Source organism: Odontesthes bonariensis, chromosome 7 (genome assembly GCF_027942865.1).
Source record: "Odontesthes bonariensis isolate fOdoBon6 chromosome 7, fOdoBon6.hap1, whole genome shotgun sequence".
NCBI classification, from domain to species: Eukaryota; Metazoa; Chordata; class Actinopteri; order Atheriniformes; family Atherinopsidae; genus Odontesthes; species Odontesthes bonariensis.
Window position 1 is genome coordinate 34,606,857 of NC_134512.1, and position 21,291 is coordinate 34,628,147.

The 21,291-nt window shown below is 41.6% G+C and overlaps 1 protein-coding gene across 1 annotated transcript in view; it reads left to right on the forward strand.

Annotated features, from left to right (window-relative positions):
- The window catches only part of LOC142384427 (plasmanylethanolamine desaturase 1), a 58,935-nt gene extending 37,853 nt beyond the window's left edge, over positions 1 to 21,082 (forward strand). The window contains exons 4-6 of the mRNA XM_075470672.1: positions 4,184 to 4,328; positions 11,539 to 11,751; positions 16,087 to 21,082. Coding sequence (XP_075326787.1) covers positions 4,184 to 4,328; positions 11,539 to 11,751; positions 16,087 to 16,211 — 483 coding nt within the window. The 3' untranslated portion in view covers positions 16,212 to 21,082. The remainder of the gene's footprint in view (positions 1 to 4,183; positions 4,329 to 11,538; positions 11,752 to 16,086) is intronic.
- Positions 21,083 to 21,291: the final 209 nt, after the last annotated feature.

Here is a 21,291-nt window from a genome sequence, read left to right on the forward strand (position 1 = left end):
GAGCATTTAAGGGGAGTTGATTGAATGACGTAGGTCAATTCCTTAAAGGTCATGATTAAAAACAGAGTCAGGGTGAGAAGCATCAGAAGATTTGGCCCCAAAGATGGAAAGAGAAACTAACAGAAAGTGAGAAGAACATTTAAGGAAAAAAAAAAGGTTGGAAGGACAAAAAAAAGAGAGAAGGGGGTGGAAGGGCGTATCCTCCCAAGCAGTGGGGCAGCTCTGGTTGCTGGGGTGATGGGCGATGTGAGCTGGTGATTAACGGACGTCGTGCAGGCCAGGCCGTTAAACGGTGTGGGATTAGAGGACACGCAGCGACCGGTGGCCCGCCGTTAACTGGGAGCGCCAGAGCCGCCCCGCTCTGCACGACCTCCGCGGCTTAGCCGGCCTTTCATCTAGCTGAGGGCTGCAGTGAGAGGAGGGGGTGGTGGGAGGGGAGAGGTGGGGGGAGGCAGACGGGAACAGAGATGGATACATAATTGCAAAGATATCAACAGATAGTTTCGGTGTTTGCAGCGGCACCTATCAACGATGTTCACAGATAGGCGGTTGGGATTGTTCCGAACAGCCAAACCTGACAATAATGAGTTTTCATGCTGATGCTCCAGCGCCTGTGCGCACGCTCACACATGCACGCTGTGTGAAAGCACATGCAAATCTTCCCTTTTCTGCTTTTTCCACCCGGGGAAATAAATTACCTTTATCCTGTGTGTGCTTCTCTTTGTCCTCCTCTGAGCGTCTTTTATTTGAGACTCTCACAGACAGGTGTCTGCCTCTTCACAGTGCAGGTGGGGTTCGTGAGCATGTTGTAAACCTCATATTTTTCCATTTTTCTGCGCCGTTCATGGGTCATTTGTGTGTATGTTTGCTCTTTTGTGGTCCATTACAATTCTGAAACTGTTCTTTGGGTGTGAGAATGAATTTGTCTATATTTTTTGTAAAAACTAAACCGTGGCTGTGTTCGAAACCGCATACTACATACTACATACTACATACTTCCATACTGCATACGGCATACTGATCGATCAGACAGTATGCAGAGTGTTTACCCACAATGCATCTCGCTCCTGCCCGAGCCCAAATCAGCCGGCCTGAAGCTGATTTCGCTTAAGCTCTAAACTCTGTAAACGTTAGCAACATTTGAACCATTTTCAGGCGAGAAAGTAGTCGTTTAGATCCCCAACGTGTTGAAAACCTGCCAAAATACCGGCTATTTACAATTTTGTTCCCACGAATTCGGCGCTACTAAAGCTAGCCGCAGTGAGCAACGCACTTCCGGTTATTTTCACAAAATGAAATACCCGTTGCCTTTTATCATAGGGAAAGCCATTACGATACAATTGCTGCTTTTGTTTTGAAAACAGGAAGTTAACCTACCCTCGTTGTAGCTAGCTTGAAACTGCCGTTTTGACAGGAAATGACGATCGGCGACATCACGTTACGTTGCATCTTGGGTAGTTTGAGTATTAGTAGTAACTTCATGATGCATACCCAACATTTAGGAGAATCTAGTATGCATCCGGGAACTTCTCGCTTACTCAAACTCGCATACTAACTCAAAAAGTTAGTATGAGTAGTAGGAGTAGTATGAGTAGTAGGAGAAGTATGCGGTTTTGAACACAGCCAATGTTCTGCTTTGCAGTTTTTACTGTAATATAAAGTGAGTTGAGCAGTCTATGGTTGACTTTTAGGGTTTGTGTTTATTTCAAGAAAATCTCCAATCATCAGCCAAATTAAGACGGACATCAGCATAAACGTTACATCTGGTTACTGCTAAAGAAAGGATTGATATATTAAATTATAATCTATACTCAGACTTGTTTCCTCGTTGATTTTGCTTTCTAGCTTTGATTGGCAGAAATCCTGGGTGCAGCGAAAGGCTTGGTTTCGGATTAAATCTTTGCTTTTTGCAGCTTATTCGGTCCTGTTGGCTTTAAACTGATGTGGTTAGCAGCTGAGAGTCTGAAGACACGGTCCTCAGTCAGAAAAGGGTGGATTGCCTTATCCAGGTAGGCAGTGAGTTGTTGCCTTAAAGGGAGAAGTTTCTAGCCTAGAAATCTAGATGCCCCTAGTGACTGCAAATTGAATTTGCTCCCTGTCCAGCTTTTTGCTGTAGGGGTCTGGCTTGCTAGGCTAAGAAGTTTCAGTTTGTTGGGGTCTTGTTCACGAGTGGCTGTTGACTGGAGTGCGAGGTTAAAGTGATAGTTCGGAGTAGATTCACTCTAGGGTCATTTGAACCGTGATATCCAGCCAAGTAGCCCACCCGAAGTTTTTTCGATCTTGGCTGAACATCAGCCGAGTTACAGAGTTATCCCGAATAGCTTAGCACAAGCGCTAACGGAACCTGGCAGTATCTCCAAAATTACCACACTAAAATCACATGCCATGACACCAAACTTCTACAGTAGTACAAATATGGTCTGTACTCACAAAACGATGCATTTGGAAGTTTGTACATAGTCCAGGAGTTTATTATTATCAACACAAGCCTAATAGCTTCTCTGCTGCTAAAGCTGCGTCGACGTCACTTCCTTGATCTGGGAGCTTCAAAGTAAGATGAGGGTTGATCTACTACTGTAGACAACAAAGTATATGCTATATTCTACATGATTTTATATGAATTTTCATGTTGTAGAGTTGTGAATTTATTTTATCAATGGAGAAATTGAGCAGCCTTGCTTTGTTGTCTACAGTAGTAGATCAACCCTCATCTTACATTAAAGCTCCCAGATCAAGGAAGTGACGTCGACGCAGCTTTAGCAGCAGAGAAGCTATCAGGCTTGTGTTGATAATAATAAACTCCTGGACTATGTACAAACTTCCAAATGCATCGTTTTGTGAGTACAGACCATATTTGTACTACTGTGGAAGTTTGGTGTCATGGCATGTGATTTTAGTGTGGTAATTTTGGAGATACTGCCAGGATCCATTAGCGCTTGTACTAAGCTATTCGGGATAACTCAGTAACTCAGCTGATGTTCAGCCAATATCGAAAAAACTGCGGGTGGGCTACTTGGCTGGATGTCACGGTTCAAATGACCCTAGGGTGAATCTACTCCGAACTATCACTTTAACGGGATGATCGGGATGTCTGCAGTGACGCAGACATTGTACCGGTCTGTTGTGGGGAAGAGAGGGTTGATTCTAAAGGCAAAGCCGTGCGCTGTGGGTAGTGACACACAATACAAGCAGGAAAAATAAGCTTCCACTCTTCTTAGCTCAGAGTAGAATAACTGCCACATCGACAGCAGCCAGGTTATTATGGCATCTGGTCAGGATGCCTAAAGGATGATGGACGTCTACTAGGGCTGAGCGATTTTATCGATACTGCGATATATATTGATGTTTTGTGTCCCGATAAAGTAGCGATTTTAAAAAGAAAATATGTATATATTTATTTTTTTATTATTAACATAATAAAATACAATGCCGGGGGGGGGGGGGGGTCACATTATACAAAACAGTGATAAATTAGTTCATAAAAATGTGATATAAAGTGCAGAGCTCAGTGGTTTTGATTGCTTTTCTGTTTATAGAGTGTTGGATTGTTGTAATGCGTTGTTTGAGCTCCTTCTCAAAAATTAAAAAAGACGGTTTGTGTTTAGAATTAGAGAATTTGGATTTGTGTATATGGTATTTAGCAAGTAAAACAAGCAGGTTGATGATGTAATATTGATCTTTGTTGTTCGCAGGATAGAAGAGGAACCCAAACCTGTACGTTTACATTTGTAAAAGAGATGTGTATCGTGAGATTAGTGTATCACTACAGCCCTAACGCCTACCAGGGAGAATGTTATGGGGATGCCCCTCTGAGAGAAGGTACAGGACTGGCTTTAAAGTTTACATCTCTTGGCCGACTCAGGGACAGCTCAGCTGGAAGAGGTGGCTGTGAACAAGGAGGTCTGGGAGTCTCCTCTTCAATCTGGTCCGATAAGCCTCAGAAAACAAACGAAATGATGGCTTCATCTGCAGTTTTGATGTATTTTCCAAAACGATTTCAGTTTTGGAACACGGTCATACAATGAAACAAAGTCTTTTGTCACTTGATTTATCAAAGTGCAGAGTAACATCCCTCCTCTCACTTAAAGCCATTTCCGTGTGACAAACACAAAAGTTCTAGAAAGTGAAAGTGGAGAAATGCACAAAAAGCGCCTGATTTTTCTCTTTGTTTGTCTCTTTGCAGGCATTTATCCGACCATTCAGGGAGCACCACATTGATCCCACAGCCATCACTCGCCATGACTTCATTGAAACCAACGGTGACAACTGCCTGATCCCCATCCTACCGCTGGCTCACATGGCCCACAAGTTCCTCACTTACACACCAGGTAGCTCGTGCACACGTCTTCATATGCAAGTGCAGAATTAAATTTTTTTCAAACACAGAAACACGAGTGTAATGGAAAAAATGCCCCTCCAAAAATAAGTAAAAAAACAACAAATACAAGACGTTTTTGCTTGAAATAAGCAAATAAAATTCTGCCAATGGAACTAGTGAAAATCGGCTTGTCAAGATTTCTTGAAATAAGATGTGATATTTAGGACTTTTGAGATAAAAGTGATCTTGAAATTAGCTTAACCCTCCTGTTGTCTTGCGGGTCAAAGGTGACCCACTACCATGTTTAGCTGTAGAAAAAATACCTTAAAGTGACCATCCGGGATTTTGGACACAGGACCTCATTTCCAAGTCAGCAAGGGTGTAAGAAATGTGTCCAGGTGTTTTTTTTTACGTTCCATGCAGTCCTTGTGAAATCTCGTGTTCCTGTTGCTAAGCTAGCGCAAGTGAACGGCTATGCTCTAGCCTGCCCCGAAAACACTCTAAACCTATTTATTTAACACTGAAAGCAACTCAATTATCATGGCAGGTTATCGATGCAAATATATGTGTTGATGGGGGCGTTTAGGAAGTTAACCAACCTTGCAATTGTGTTTGATCACCATCAATCTCTCTTGCGGCTCCCTGTTGATGACAGTGTGGTTACATCACAACTGAAGACAGCGAGGTAAAATTCCGCTGACCCCGAGAAAATAGTCCCTCAACATTCTAACATCCAGGCAGTGCTAGGTCAGTTTTATTTCAAACCTCATTATATGAAGACAAACATTTACATTCAGAGCCTGGCATAATTACGGTTTTGTTTTGAATGTTGTTTAAACTGGATAAGACTGTTTTTGGGACAGGTTAGAGCATAGCTGTTCACTTTCGCTAGCTTAGCAACAGGGATATGGGATTTCACAAGGACTGCATGGAATGCAAAAAAAACGTTCTGGACACATTTCTTACACCCGGGCTGACTCGGAAATGAGGTCCTGTGTCAAAAATCCCGGATGGTCACTTTAAACTATCTTTTTCCAACTTGAAATTTTATGACTTTTCCTAAAGGGACCTAGCCTGGGAATTCCCATGCTGCTTTGCACGCGATTTCATTCACACTGCAAAGACCAGCCTGGAAACCACCGCCCTTATTTTTGCCTGAGTTAGGGAACCAATCACAGAACGGGGGAGGGGCAGCAAGACGATGACGACGTCTATGCGCGACACCGAAGCTTGTAGAGCGTTAATCCAACATGGCAGCGGACACAACGTTACCGTTCGATGCAGCCTTAGAAAGTGTTTTAAGTAGCTTAGAACGCAAGTTTACTTTTAAAAAAGAGCAACGCGTCTTCTTCTTCCTCGTCGAATTTCTGTCGCTCTACACACGTCATCTGGTATAAGTGATACAATTGGCTATGAATCGCGCGCAAAGCAGCATGGGAAGAACCAGCGGCCATTTGATAGACATTCGTAGCGCCCAATAAACGGCTCTAGGCATTCGTAAACCACGCCTCAAATACGAGAAAATGCACACCTAGTTCCCAGACCACCATCTCATCGAGATGTGGACGCGTCAGCCAGGCTAAAAGGGACCCCCTTTTTCATTAGAAAAAGTCATACTTTATGTTTGTTTATGTTTCCATGTGGGCTGTACACCACTAGGGTACAAAGATTGTCTTATGGGTGATTTTTGACCCGTGAATTACGAAAACATTTGAACACCAGAAAAAAGTTCACTGTTTTTTTTCCCTTTCAATATAATTAATTCAGAAGTAATTACTTCACATTTATATAATAGCAATAATACACCTTTATTATGTAAAAGAAAACTGAGAAAACAAGAAAACTGTTGGTCCAACTGACAGTTGGTTTGTGGTAAAAAAACAAAAAAAAAAGTGTAATCCTGAAAACTGGTGATTGTCTTTTTGTATTGTGTAACAAAAAATACATGATAAAAAATGTATTGAATTGAGTTGAATAGATAAATAACAGGTGGTTTCATCATACAAAATAGATTTTGGATTTAAAATTCAATTAAGTTGCTTTATTTTGGGGCTTTGGTAGGGCGGGTCATTTTTTACCCACAAGGGGAGTAAACAGAATGTTAAGACAGCATAAGGGTTAAAAACCTCTTCAAATGAAAAAAAAAAGCTTGTTTCATGTGAAATATGACTTAAAACAAGATGCTTTCAAGACTTTTTCACTTAACAAGATATTCAAGATGTATTGTATTAAAACAAGTCCCTATATCTGGCTGAAATGGTACTTGTTAGGCAATTGTGTCTTATATCAAGTGTAATGAGATACTCAATGAGACAAATATACTTGGTAAGATTTAGATTTTTTTCCAGTGTGAAGCACCGCGTGTATGCGAGGGAGGATATGGCACATTCAGATTCAGAAGGAGGAGGAGGGAAATAATTACAAAATTTGATCCAGTTCCCTCTCAACATGTTTACAATTAAATTTCAAAAACCTTCAAAGCTCACAAAAGGACTTCAGAAGGTCAACAACACACTGTTGAACAATCCGTAGCAAAGGTCTGAGTATTGGACGGCGCCAAAGTATGTGAAGTTGTGGGAAGGCATGGGGCAATTTTGCTGGTAATCATGTCCACTGACCCTGCGAGTGCAGGGCAGGGAGGGAGGGACGGGAGGAGGAGGAGGACCAGCAGGAGAAACTGAGAAAGCTGTTATTGAGGAGGTGACATCTCCACCTGTCATGTCTGCACTTCAACTTGAGCTTAAAGGTCGCTAATGGGAGGAGAGCAGGGGAGTTGACATCAGTTAGTTGGGTTAAAGGCGAGGTTGCATGCGGTGCTGCGGGGTTAAGCTGTTCGCAAGCAGCTGGAACTGAGCGTGTCTGATAAAAATCAAGTTAGCAGGAGACTAAAGGGCAAAATAAACAGCTGAAAACAACATATGAATTGGTATTACCTCTGTAATATATTCTGTAATATTAAAGCTCAGCATTGAAACAAAACATTAATTAACACTTTGAAATGTTTCAAAACTTTATGCATGAAAACATCCCAGAAACAATTTAAGGGACACTTATAAATGTGTTATTCACCCCAACGCTACTCCATACGGTACACTCAGGAACAGTGAAAGGTAAAAGGTGAAGCTGGATATCACTAGCCTTTGTCATGACCTTATTATCAGATTGCAAATGTCACGTTGCTAATGCCGCTTAAAGCTCAGTCCTGATCTCCGAGGCCTCCCCTGAAAGCTGACTGGATGGGTTATTTTAGATCGTTGGACATTCACATTAATGAAGCTTTTACATTAAGTGATTCTCTTTTAGATAAATAAAGTTAATATTAGAGCTGGGCAACGATTAAAATGTTTAATCTAATTAATCACATGATTTCCCTGATTAATCGCATTTGTACGCAAAATCCAAAAATGAATTAAAAAGTAGCGTATAGCTTTTAGCATTTAGTTTTATTTTAAATGTGCTGGCATATGAATGAAAGTGCCATAACATTTGTTGTGCAAACACACTTTTAACATCAGCATCTTTCTGTAGTTTTTATGTAGAAGCCTCGCTCCACTGTCTGTTTCCTTGAATGACTTGCTGCTATCAGTTGTGTGTTTTGCCTTTTAAGTGATATTTTAGACTGGAACTACTACGCTGAGAAGACAATTCAACTTGGCAGTGTTTACAGATGACTTTGGTTCTGTCGACTCCGCCGTCTGGAAGAACTTTAAAATGAAAATGGCCGAGTAAAAGTTCCGTACCCTTCTCCATGTTTGGTGGATCCACCGATTACTTTCTTTTCCGGTTCCGCAGCAGACAGCAACAGACTTTTACAAAATAAAAGCCTGTGAGCAACAGACTTTTACAATAATAAAATAAATAATAAAACAGGGGTGGTCTGTGGCGTAGTGGGTTGAGAAGGCGCCCCATGTACAAGAGGCTATAGTCCTCGCTGCAGCTGGCCCCGGTTTGAGTCTCGCATCAGATGGCCCTGTGCTGCGTGTCGTTCCCCCTCTCTCTGCCCCCTGCTTCCTGTCTCTCTGAACTTTCATATCCATTAAAGGCACAAAACCCCTCAAAATGTAATGTTTTTCAAAAAGAAAAAGAAAAAAAAACATGCGTTAATGTGCGATAAAATATTTATCGGCGTTAACTAATTAATGCGTTAACGCGATAATAACGAGTTAACTCACCCAGGGCTCGAGTTAATATAAATTAAAAAATTGATTTGTGGATGAACTGATTAGCTGTGATTAGTAGTGATTTTCCATCAAGACTGAGTATAGAAAACATGGCAGCGGTCATATACGTAACATCTGAACAGGGAATCAGTTTGAAAAAATGTAAATTATCAAGGTAAGGAGACTGCCCACCTTCAACTTTTCAACCTCCTTTCACTATGTTTCTTTTCTTTTTATATTATTAAACACCTTTTAAATACCTCAGGTGTCAACAAAATAAGAAAAAAAGAAATTGGCTTGTATTAACGCTCTAGAGTAAAACGCATTACTAATGTCAGAGATGAATGAAAGGATGTGACAAATAAATGGGCGCTGAAGAATGAAAGAGGACCTCAAGAGGGACGAGTGACTGAGGATGATGAAGGAGGGAAGATTAGTGGGAAGGGAACAGGGGTGAGCTCCACCTGTGGGCAACATCCACACTTGTCATGTCGCTCACTGCAGGGAACCATGAGGTCACAAAACAGACACGGAGACGCTGTAACATCTCCACCTGTCATGTCTGCGCCTGAAGAGGTCACCGCTAAGAGTTTGAGACAGCGGCTGAGAGCGCTTGGAGGAGAGGAGAAGCGGGAAAGCGCGTGGGGTGGGGGTAGCGGAGGGTCATGTAGCGGTAAGATGACATCTAAACCTGTCATATCAAGCTCCTCTCGGTGTCGAGCGGTCACCAGACAAAGACGGAGACGGAGAGTTAAAAGGGGAAAGCTGAAAAGCACGAGCTGACATCTCCAGCTGTCATGTCTGCACTTGAACTGGGGTCAAGAGATTGTATTCTTAACCAGAAAAGAGGGACCGAGGGGTGGAGGTAGATGGAGAGGACAGCTGTAAGTCATACCAACAAAAGACTCAACCGAATAACAAGAGTGGTGACAGAGGAACAGCGCAGATTTGTGCTGTTTCTAATGTGTTGGAACAATGGCAAAAATGCCCATCCAAAAATAAATAAGAAAAACAACAAATAAAAGACGTTTTTGCTTGAAATAGGCAAAAAAATCTGCCAATGGAACTAGTGAAAATTGGCTTGTCAAGATTTCTTGATATAAGATGTGATATTTAGGACTTTTGAGATAAAAGTGATCTTGAAATTAGCTTAAAAACCTCTTCAAATGTCAAAAAAAGCTTGTTTCATATGATATGTGACTCAAAGCAATTTATTTTTCAACACTTTTTCATTTAACAAGATATTCCAGATGTATTGTCTTCAAACAAGTCCCTATATCTGGCTGAAATAGTACTTGTTAGGCAGTTGTGTCTGATATTAAGTGTAATGAGATATATTAACTAGAAATGAGACAAATATACTTGGTAAGACTTTGATTTTTTTTCCAGTGAATATATGTGGGCTGCTCAGTCACATCCTAAAGCTGTTAAAGTGTCAACAGCAATAGTTTGCGAGTTTGTCATATTCCAGAAAGGTGGTTTACAGCTACTCCTACATGAGCCTTGACATGTTTGTCATCCATCAAATCAAATTTAAAGCCACCAATGACATCTTCAAGAACTCGGCTTATAGTCCCCTGCTTCATCATCATCATTATCATCATCATGTGATATGTGTTAATAAGGGCTGGGCAACGATTAAAATTTTTAATCTAATTAATCACATGATTTCCCTGATTAATCACGATTAATCGCATTTGTACACAAAATCCAAAAATGAATTCAAAAGTAGTGTATAGCTTTTAGCCTTTAGTTTTATTTAAAATGTGCTGCCATATGAATGAAAGTGCCATAACATTTGTTGTGCAAACACACTTTTAACATCAGCATCTTTCTGTCGTTTTTATGTAGCAGCCTCGCTCCACTGTCTGTTTCCTTGAATGACTTGCTGCTATCAGTTGTGTGTTTTGCCTTTAAGTGATATTTTAGACTGGAACTACTACGCTGAGAAGACAATTCAACTTGGCCGTGTTTAGAGATGACTTTGGTTCTGTCGACTCCGCCGTCTGGAAGAACTTTAAAATGAAAATGGCCGAGTAAAAGTTCCGTACCCTTCTCCATGTTTGGTGGATCACCGATTACTTTCTTTTCCGGTTCTGCAGCAGACAGCAACAGACTTTTACAAAATAAAATAAATAATAAAGTGCGTTAATGCGCGATAAAATATTTATCGGCGTTAAATAATTAACGAGTTAACGCGATAATAATGAGTTAACTCGCCCAGCCCTAGTTTTAATAAGACATATAAGATCAAATTGTAATACAGCTGCTGAATATTGATACGTATATTGTTGGCTCAAAGCACTTTTTCATGTGATATTTGTAAATGTATCCTAAACTGTGCTTGATGGGTGCGAACTGTGATTTTTTTTTTTTTTAAAAAGCTGCCTCACTCTGAATAAATGATTTAGGAAGACTCCTCCCTTCTTTTTTACCAGGTTAGACGCATCTGTTTATCTTTCTCTGACTCATCCTGCTGCTTTGCAGCTTCGTATAACCTCGTATAAAACACAGCCAGCAAAGCACCACCCTTCGGCTGAGCTCCAGCCTAACCTGCATCTGAACATGACGTGAAAACAGCCCGTTCAGTCCCAGAACACCATGATAGGAATGGTGTTTGGTTCTTTTTTTCAGTCGGGTGGCGTTGCAGAGGGTGTTTAAATATTTATAGGTGAGGGGTGATGACTCATGGTTATATTTGAACATCATTGTCTTGCTCTGTAAAGAGCAGACGGTGTAGGAATCTGTTGTGACGGCTTAAAGGTGAGAGGTGAGGTGCTCAAACCCCCATGGGAGGCTGGCTTAAATCCTCCTGAACGCCTGTGGCTCTAAACTCTTTCTTTCCTCTGAAATGAAAACACGGAAAAACAAAGAGGCAGCTTGGAATGATTTGTTCAGCTCTGAATTTCTCTGAAATCTTTTTCACTTTATTTAGTTATAATACAGGCCTTTGCACACTCTTTCCAAGTCATTTTACTTATTTCTGTCCTCCTCTGATCATTCAGTTTAACTCTCTTCTTCTTCTGTGTAAATGCCCGTCTGTTTCCTGTCACCTTGCAGAGGCCGTGGCGGCATCCTACCCCTGGGACTGCTACGTCTTTGCCTTGGCGGTTTTTGTGACGTTGACCAATCAGATTCATAAGTGGAGCCACTCCTACTTCGGCCTTCCACGCTGGGTCACGCTGCTTCAGGACTGGCATTTGGTGTTGCCACGGAAACATCACCGCATCCACCATGTATCTCCACATGAGACGTATTACTGCATTACTACAGGTATGAGTTGTTACTGATTCGCTACTGTGCGGTCGAGTGGTGCTACGCTGCCTTTGTTAGACGGTATGAAGGTTTTTCCCGTGTGAATAATTATAAAAGTTCTGTCAGTTTGCTGCTCTGCAGCATTCAGGTGTGTGTTAACACGATGCCAAGGAGGAAAGACATCAGCAATGATCTCAGAGAAGAAATTGTTGCTGCCCATCAACCTGGGAAGGGTTATGAGGCCATTTCCAAACTATCTGGAGTCCATCGTTCTACAGAGAGAAAGATTATTCACAAGTGGAAAACATTCAGGACAGCTGTCAATCTTCCCAGGAGTGGACGTCCCAGCAAGGTCACCCCAAGGTCAGAAACCCAAGAGCTACATCTCAGACTCTGCGGGCCTCAGTTAGCATGTTAAAGGTTAAAGGTCATGACAGCACAGTTAGAAACAGACTGAACAGGTATGGCTTGTGTGGAAGGGCTGCAGGAGAAAGCCTCTTCTCTCTAAAAAGAACATGGCAGCACAGCTTAGGTTTGCAAAGCTGCATCTGAACAAACCACAAGACTTCTGGAACAATGTCCTTTGGACAGACCAGACCAAAGTGGAGATGTTTGCTCATAATGCACAGCAGCACGTTTGGAGGAAACCAAACACAGCATATCAGCACAAACACCTCACACCAGCTGTCAAGCACGGTGGTGGAGGGCTGATGATCTGGGCTGGCTCTGCAGCCACAGGACCTGGGCACCTCGCAGTCACTGAGTCCACCATGAACTCCTCTGGATACCAAAGTGTTCTAGAGTCAGATGTGAGGCCGTCTGTCCGACAGCTGAAGCTGGGCTGAAACTGGCTCATCAACAGGACAAAGATCCCAAACACAGCAGCAGATCTACAGCAGAATGTGTGAAGAAGAGAAGAATCAAGGTGTTGCAACGGTCCAGTCAGAGTCCAGACCTCAGCCTGACTGAGATGCTGTGGTGGGACCTTCAGAGAGCTGTGCAGAAACCAGAGCTGCAAACCTCAATGAGCTGAAGCAGCGCTGGAGAGAAGAGTGGGCCGAGATTCCTCCTCAACCGTCTGAGAGAGACTGATAACGTCCCACAGGAAACCATTACTTCAACTTCCTGCTGCTGAAGCTGCTGGATCAGGGGTTCACTTAGTTTTTCACACTTTGTTTCTGCATTTCATCTTAGTATTTTTTATATAACACAGTGTTAATGACACAGCGTAATATCTCGTGTGTTTCTGTCCATCTGAGGTTGTAGTTACTTCATTTTAAGAGCAGTTATGGACCAGGTGATTCTTCATTATGTCCTGATACGTAAAACCTGGGCGTGTACGTTACACACAGAAGAAAAATCTGTTTCTGCACAGTTTGAAAATAAGACAAAACAACATTGCTTGTTTTTTAGTTCAGCATCAATCACAAAATTGAGCAACTGTGCACAAAGTGCTTTTGTTTCAAACACTAACACTGTGTGTGATTGTTGTGGGCCGCCATTTTGGATCATATTTGAGGCCAATTATTCCAGAATAATTTTGTTTCACAGTTCTCAGCAGATTCAAATAAAATGGCGGCTGTGTCTGTCTGTCTGTCTGTCTGTCTGTTGGCTTCTTATAAATAACTAAAAGAAAATGTTGTGTTTGCGTGTGTGTGTGTGGGTCTTTAGAGACCCAAGGCCTCTGTAATGGATCCACACTCAGTATTCTGCGTGCATCTGGGTGAGGGAGAGGGTACACGAGGGGGATTCAGCTCATACGTCACCCTGCGCCCCAGTGGACGACAGATGTGTGGCACAGCAAAACTGTGTGTCTGTTCACACACACACACACACACACACACACACGTACATCTGCATACTCCAGCATCTGTGTGTGTGCTCGTCCCTTTGACCTCCTCTTCAGTTTCTAACCTGTGTGTGTGTGTGTGATGGGGGGTGTTCAGATGGGCTGGTGGCGGTCGAGGGGGGCCCACAGGGGACGGCGTCGGCCCCCTGCTCCCGCAGCCTGGCTGCCTGGGCCCGGCTTGGATTCCACTGGGGCTCGCCTAGCTGCCTTTGTGTTTGCCACCGGCTGACAATCCCCATGTATATTTAATGCTAACCTGCTGTCTGTTCTAACAAATAGGACTTCACAGGCAGAGGGGAGGGGGGTGGAGGACGAGGGGGGGGGGGGGGGGGGGTCGAGGCGAAGCTGGGTAGGAAGCAGGGATTTAGAGGGATAAAAGGAAGGAGTGTGGAGAAATGAAGGGAGAGATGGAAGGAAAGAGTGAAATCAAACAGAAGCTCTGGCTGCTTTAACGTCTTCTAAACGAGAGAGGGTCACAGAAGGGACACACACACTCACATCCCTGCATCTGGAGCATGCACCCTATACAAACACATGATGGATGGGATGTGTGAGCATCAGGAGGTACGTTACACTGGAAAATGCCCCTCCAAAAATAAGTAAGAAAAACAACAAATACGAGACGATTTTGCTTGAAATAAGCAAAAAATCTGCCAATGGAACTAGTGAAAATTGGCTTGTCAAGATTTCTTGAAATAAGATGTGATATTTGGGACTTTTGAGTTAAAAGTGATCTTGAAATTAGCTTAAAAACCTCAAATGTCAAAAAAAGCTTGTTTCATATAAAATCCGACTCAAAACAATTTGTTTTCAAGACTTTTTCATTTAACAAGATATTCAAGATGTATTGTCTTCAAACAAGTTCCTATATCTGGCTGAAATAGTACTTGTTAGGCAGTTGTGTCTTATATTAAGTGTAATGAGATATTTTGACAAGAAATGAGACAAATATACTTGGTAAGACTTTGATTTTTTCCAGTGTAGATACCATGTGGATGTTTCTATTTGCTTCTTGCCTCTGTACATATATATATATATATATAGATAGATATATCTATATATATATATATATATATATATATATATATATATATATATATATATATATATATATATATATATGTCTGAATATGTGTCATTTCAACATAATTGAAAGGGATTTTCATCTCAAATGTCAGGGGACTGCTCCGCTGCTTCTAAAGCAGCAACACTTTAGTTCTGCACAGATGAGCGAGTGTTGTATCGTCATGCATACATTCATGTGTGTACTTGTCAATGTGTTTAGGCCTGCAGCCATACTTACCCAACTGTATTTAACCTAAACACACACATTCAAAGCTGATAAAGTTCTGGAAACTTCACAAGAACTGGAAAAACTACAGATGTTAACGTGTGTGAGCATGTGTGCACGTGTGTGTGTGTGTTTGTGTGTGTTAAGGATTCCTCCAGGGAGGATCCTCACATCCCTCCAGCCCTCGGTATGATGATGAGAGTGAGACATGAGGTTAGAAGAACTGAGGAGGTGATTTAAAAAAAAGAGGGAAAAGCACAATGAACAAAAAGGAGGAGGGATGGATAGACAGAGTTCAGTCTGACCCAGTATTTACCCTGAGGCTGCAGCTGGAGCAGTGGGCGGAGCCACAGCCAAAATAAATATCTAAATACAGTAACAGAATCCCCTCAGGGGTCCGAGACTGTGGAGCGATCTGTCAGAAACGCTTAGGCCTGCACTTTAGTGTCATCGGTCTCTTAATCCTTTGAGATTTCCTTGGTTGGTAACAAATGGAGAACATTTCTGATTGGTTGGCTGCTTCTGTTTACTTTTTTCCGTCCGTTATTCCATCAGTCAACCTGCTTGTGAAGTTGTTTCCCTTCTCAACACTGTAAGCTTCACTTTTACCTGATTAACAAGCACAAGTTCTTTCATTAAAGCACGTTTTGAAGTTGCGGATTGGAAATGTTTGTTGGAAACCAAAGAAAAAAAAAAGGAACATTTTTCAGAGACAAAATCAAATAAATCTTTTTAGGTGGTTTTTGCCTTTTTAGGAAAGCATCTATGGTGAAACGGTGGGTATTTTTTTTATCATAGATATGTTGATTATGAACTTTTTCCATCACGTTTTGCTACATTTAAATATTTAAGTGAACAGCTGGTGTCTTGGCCAGATTTTACATCCCCATGGCACCTGGTTAAATGAGATATTTCTCTTTAATATGACCAAGGCCACAGCTTTAGTTTTGGCTAGCATCCGCTACGTTAGCCTGTTCAGCCGCTGTCTTATGGCGTGACGCAGCCTAGTTTATTCACTTCAAAGCAGGTCAAAGAAACCCGACTTCTGCACCTTTACTTCACCAACAGATAAAAAATGACATGAAATCAGCTTTAAATTGAAACTGTTGTTTTCTCCTCTTTTTTTTAATCTTACATGTTTTTACTTCTTCCTCTCTAATCTTCTCCTTTTTCACCTTCCTTTCTTTCCCCCTCCTGTTTCCTTACATCCCAGGTTGGTGTAACTACCCCCTGGACCAGCTGGGTTTTTGGAGGCGGATGGAGCGCTTGATCCAACACTTGACGGGGCAGAAACCGCGATCAGATGACCTGGCATGGGCCAAGAAGACCGACTCGTGAACAAACACAGTGACTCCGACACAGGAGGGATGAATGGAGGGATGGGCATGCAGATGCAAAAACAAACACATTTTCACTCACGTCTCTGTGCTTCTTGCTTTAAACATTCAAAGAAACCGTGTTTGCAAACAAGCACGAATAGTCGGTGGAGATGATTTGAGGATGTGCTGCAGTCAGAACATCAACAAGCGTCTGAGCAGAGGAAGAGAAAACGGTGCCAGGCCAGAAAAGAACTCTCCGCTGTTCTTTCCCGCTCGGCTTGCAGGCCTGTTTAACCAGTGAGGTGCGGTGGTGTGCAGGTGTTGGGGGTTTCTGGAGGGTGGGCTCACCAGAAGTGACACCGTGCTGCCTGCTGATGGCAGCATTTTACGCCACACACACACACACACACACACACACACACACACACACACACACACACACACACACACACACACACATAGTCACTGTCTTTTTTAAGTGTTTGTTTCTTTTTAGGGACCGAGCAGTGAAACAGGAAGGACCCTATTGTATCTGTAGGAGTTATTCTTATTCTTTGCAAAAGGTACTCGAAAACTCATGAAATTTTGCAAGCACCACCACATCAACAACATCTGGACTTTTTTTTCTTGGGAGTCGCTCATTGACTCTGTAGCGCCCCCTACGATGCTTAAAAATGGTCCCCGCATTGGGGTTAGTTTCACGTGGGACGACAAAATTCGGTACACTCATTCATCATGCCCAGACGCACAAAAAAGTCTCATGCCGCCATGGTCCCACATTCACAGGAAGGCGGCCATTTTGGCTGGAAAGTGCGTTTTCGTGCCATTTTTGACCGATTCCACGCCTTGCATATGATCGAACTCGTCCTACAGATTTAATGCTACAGACTTCAAACTTGGCCAGGTTACTCTTAAGACATGTGGGGAAAGAATCATTGGGCAACTTTTTCAAATCTCAAAGGGCGTGGCCGTGGCCAGGCGGTGAAAATCGTGCCATGGCTTTTGTGATTTGAAAGCCTTATCATCATCTCAAAGTCATGAAACTTGGCACACACGTCTACCCTGACGACCTCGTACGCATGTAAAGGGTATCGTGTGTGGGCGGAGCAAAATGGCTCAGTGGCGCCCCCTAGAAATTATCAAAAACCCCTCCGCATTGGGGTTATTATGTGCTCGTACGTACGCAGAGGGTATCGTGCGTGTGGGCAGAGCTGCGCGACGTCCAGCGCATGCCCCAACGTGCGCACATCTCGGTCCCGCTCAAGGCTGCTTACAGCTTTAATGTTTTATTGTATTTATTTATTTTTTTCCAGAAAGCTTCCTTTAGAAACTTCACCACCGGTCAAGATGTTCATGTTTGCATTTACACACAAAAAGATGAAAATCTGATTACTGTATTTGGTGTTGGAAGCTCTTAGATGGAGTTACTACTGACATCTTTTACATCTGAGTCTGAGCTCACAGACAAAGCAGGATGACAACATGCAGACGAAGTACATGCATCCATAGTAACCGCACTATTACAACACGTATAAGCAGCAAGCTTCCAGGTGAAGACGCTCACATGCTACCTTTGTTGGAGCTTTATTAAAACACTTCTGCACGTATAAATGCAAGCACTCCTAAACTGATCTTTTGATTCGTGGATGGGCCTCAAAAGTTGATGAAAGTTTCTGGAGAAACTTTATTTCACTTGAATCCAGAGAAGTTACGAAATGTTAGCCCAAGTGATAAGTGAGTGACAATGAAAAGAGATTTAAAATGGCTTTATCTGTTGTTTTTTCAACAAATCTAGTAAGATACTGTGTACGAAGGAAGAAAGAAAAGTGGGTTTCAGGTTTCCGTCTTCGTTGGCAGACATTAAAGTGGCCGAGCTGAACTTCTTGTGGTTTTAGTCACGTGTAAATGTTGGTTAAGCAAGTTGACGTAGGTGTAGCGCAGGTAGTAGATGCTTTAGTGCGTTTACTTAAGGAATATTTGATGCATTTTAGCACATTTGGTTTGATTTATTTTCACACGTTCGATCAGATGTCCCTGGAATCAATGCAAGCTAGTAAGCCAGTGAGCTCAGCCGAGCATAAAACTGACATCGTGTTGAATTTGTGTCGTTGTTTTGTTCAGATACCATTTTGCAAGGATCCCAACTGTGCTGAGGTTTTTTTTTTGTGTCCAAAGAACTAAAAACTAACCTGAAAGATAATTTTTTTATCCACACGCTGCAGCACTAACCTGTAAAATCACGGTCCAACCTTTTTCTGCTAAAAGTATCTAAGAGTAAGAACGCCAATCTTTCTCAACATGGCAACTGATAAAATGATTCAGTAAAATGTTTTTTTGGTTTGATATTTGGGACAAAAATTAAGCTCAGATTCTGCAGATTAACCAGCTGGTTAATTGGCAGATTTTAGACCCAAACACGGCAGAACTGTTCGTGAGTTTGGGGGTATATGTAACTTTGAATTCACATAAAGTGGATCCACTAGGAATGTGAGTGGAGATCAGAGTAATTATTCCAGTCCAAATATAAAAAGCTCAACATCTTTCCATAATAATGCCATTTGACCTCTTTCTGTTAAATTCCTGTCCTTTCTCCTCTCCTCTTTCCATCTTTGCTCTTCATCAAATTTGAACTTTCCAGCCAAACCGGGGTCGAAGGCACAGTCAACGAAGGGGCGTACATCTCTATAGCCGGTTTTTATTAGCATTTATAAGTTGTGAATAATGAATGTTTACCTTTTGTAAATTGCTGACCCGGCAATAATGAATATGACGTGGCCGTCCAGCTGTTTCTGGTCTAATTTAGAACATGACAAACTAATTTGACTGAACAGCATCTTCCCAGAGATGTTTTTATCCTGTTAGGAAATCTATTTCTTCTACTGAATTACAGCCACTTGTATTGTAGCCTATACCACCACCTACTGGCGAAGCTAAACATCCGAGTTTATTCACTTCAAACATGTCACGTCTAGTTTGCTTTGCCTCTAAATGGTGCACTGATACCACCATCCACCATTTGAAATGGAGGAAAACTGCTATCCTTTGCTCTATTTAAAACCCTTTTCACACTGGCTGCTAAATGCGGGACTTGTGCACATTTATCTCAGTCTTCCTGTTTGGAAGTACAGAAATGGAACGAGGGATCAGAACTGGTGCTGCTTTATCATCAGTACTCATGAAGCTCAACTGGCCTAACAGCTGAGTCTGATTGCTGTTAACACAACGATCTAACAAAGGATGTTGTTGTCACTTGGCTGATTCTTTGAAGCCAGCTTTCCGTCCTCTGTTTAGTCTATAAACTGCCAAAGTGGTACAGAAACAGCTGTGATGTACAACTCATGTGAAAACAGCTTAAATCATCCTCTAAATCCCTCTAATGAACACATTCATACATCAAGTAGTTTACATTTAACCTGAGCCCAGCGGGGTTGTCTTCCGGTTTCCAGTTTTTGTGCTAAGCTAAGCTAAGCTAAGCTAAGCTAAGCTGATGGTAGCTTCACATCTACATTAACATGCAAACATAATACTTAAGATGCTGTCATCTCTCCAGATTTAGTTTGTTCTTTTAATGCATTTTCAAATATTTGAGGCTAAATTGAACCTGGCGGTTTGGGTGAAAGGTGGATGTTTGTAGATAGATTGTGGAGCCATTTTAAAGGAGAGAAAAGAAGCAGTGTTGGCTGCACTGGAAAAAATCAAAGTCTTACCAAGTATATTTGTCTCATTTCTAGTCAAAATATCTCATTACACTTAATATAAGACACAACTGCCTAACAAGTACTATTTCAGCCAGATATAGGGACTTGTTTGAAGACAATACATCTGGAATATCTTGTTAAGTGAAAAAGTCTTGAAAACAAATTGTTTTGAGTCGGATTTCATATGAAACAAGCTTTTTTTGACATTTTAAGAGGTTTTTAAGCTAATTTCAAGATCACTTTTATCTAAAAAGTCCAAAATATCATATTTTATTTCAAGAAATCTTGACAAGCCGATTTTCACTAGTTCCGTTGGCAGATTTTTTTGCTTATTTCAAGCAATTTTTTCCAGTGTGTGGTGGGTTACTGTGTTTTACTTGAAAGAAACCCTTTTATAACAAAGTTCAGTTTGTTGGAGGATGCTTTTTGCTGCCCTAAAAGCCTATAAGAGTCCTGCGTGTCCACATAAAACAGTACAGCTCAGGACCGGAATAGCTTCTTACTCAACAATATGTGATTTTTATTGTTTATTTGCTAAAGTCAGATGAGATTTAAGCCCTTCCTGATCGATCATTCATTCATTTGACTGATTTGGTGGAGTGAGCTTGCTGCTCATTAGATAAACATTTGCTTTTACAAAAAAAGCATCTTTTAAGCAGCCGGAATCACTCAGACCATGTCAGAAATTTGGATTGTTTTTGTTTCTGAAGGAAACTTGTATGAACTCTTTGAACTGTTTCGGCGCTCTGGTGCATTTTTTGTCTGCAGCTGTAAATATTAAAGCCACCATTTCTGAAGAAATGTCACAGACCTCTGAACCTGCATCAGAGAGACTCATTAGAGAAATGCACGGCACCGTTCTGATATGTGTCAGCTGATGTGAAGTGAATATGAAAAAGACCCAACAGTGACACAAGTTTTACCAAGTAAATGTCTGAAATCACATCTCACCTGCATGCACACTCAGAAATAAACTCCGACATTCAGTCTCTCTCTCTCACACACACACACACACACATTCACAAGCTCGCTGTCACGTTGTATCTTATTGTTTTCTCTGGCTTTATGATTTTCTATTGTTTTATTATTGATGGATCAAGCCTTGTATAGTTGGATTATGACGTTACATGTTGCAGCTCACTGCTCGTCTGCCTTAATGTTTTTATCTGCTTTTTGATTTAAATAAAGATTTAGTAACTCCACATGTCTCGATTAGTTATATTTAGACTTTTATTTATTTTAAATGTAAGAAAACTTGCTTTAACACTTGGATCCAGACAGCGGGAGGAAAAAAAACATTCAGCACTACTGCAATAAAATGTAATCTGATGAATCCAGTTTATTTTGATCCGGCTGCAGAGCTCAGAGGACTAATAGGCCGTCTCCCTGAAGTCACGTGAT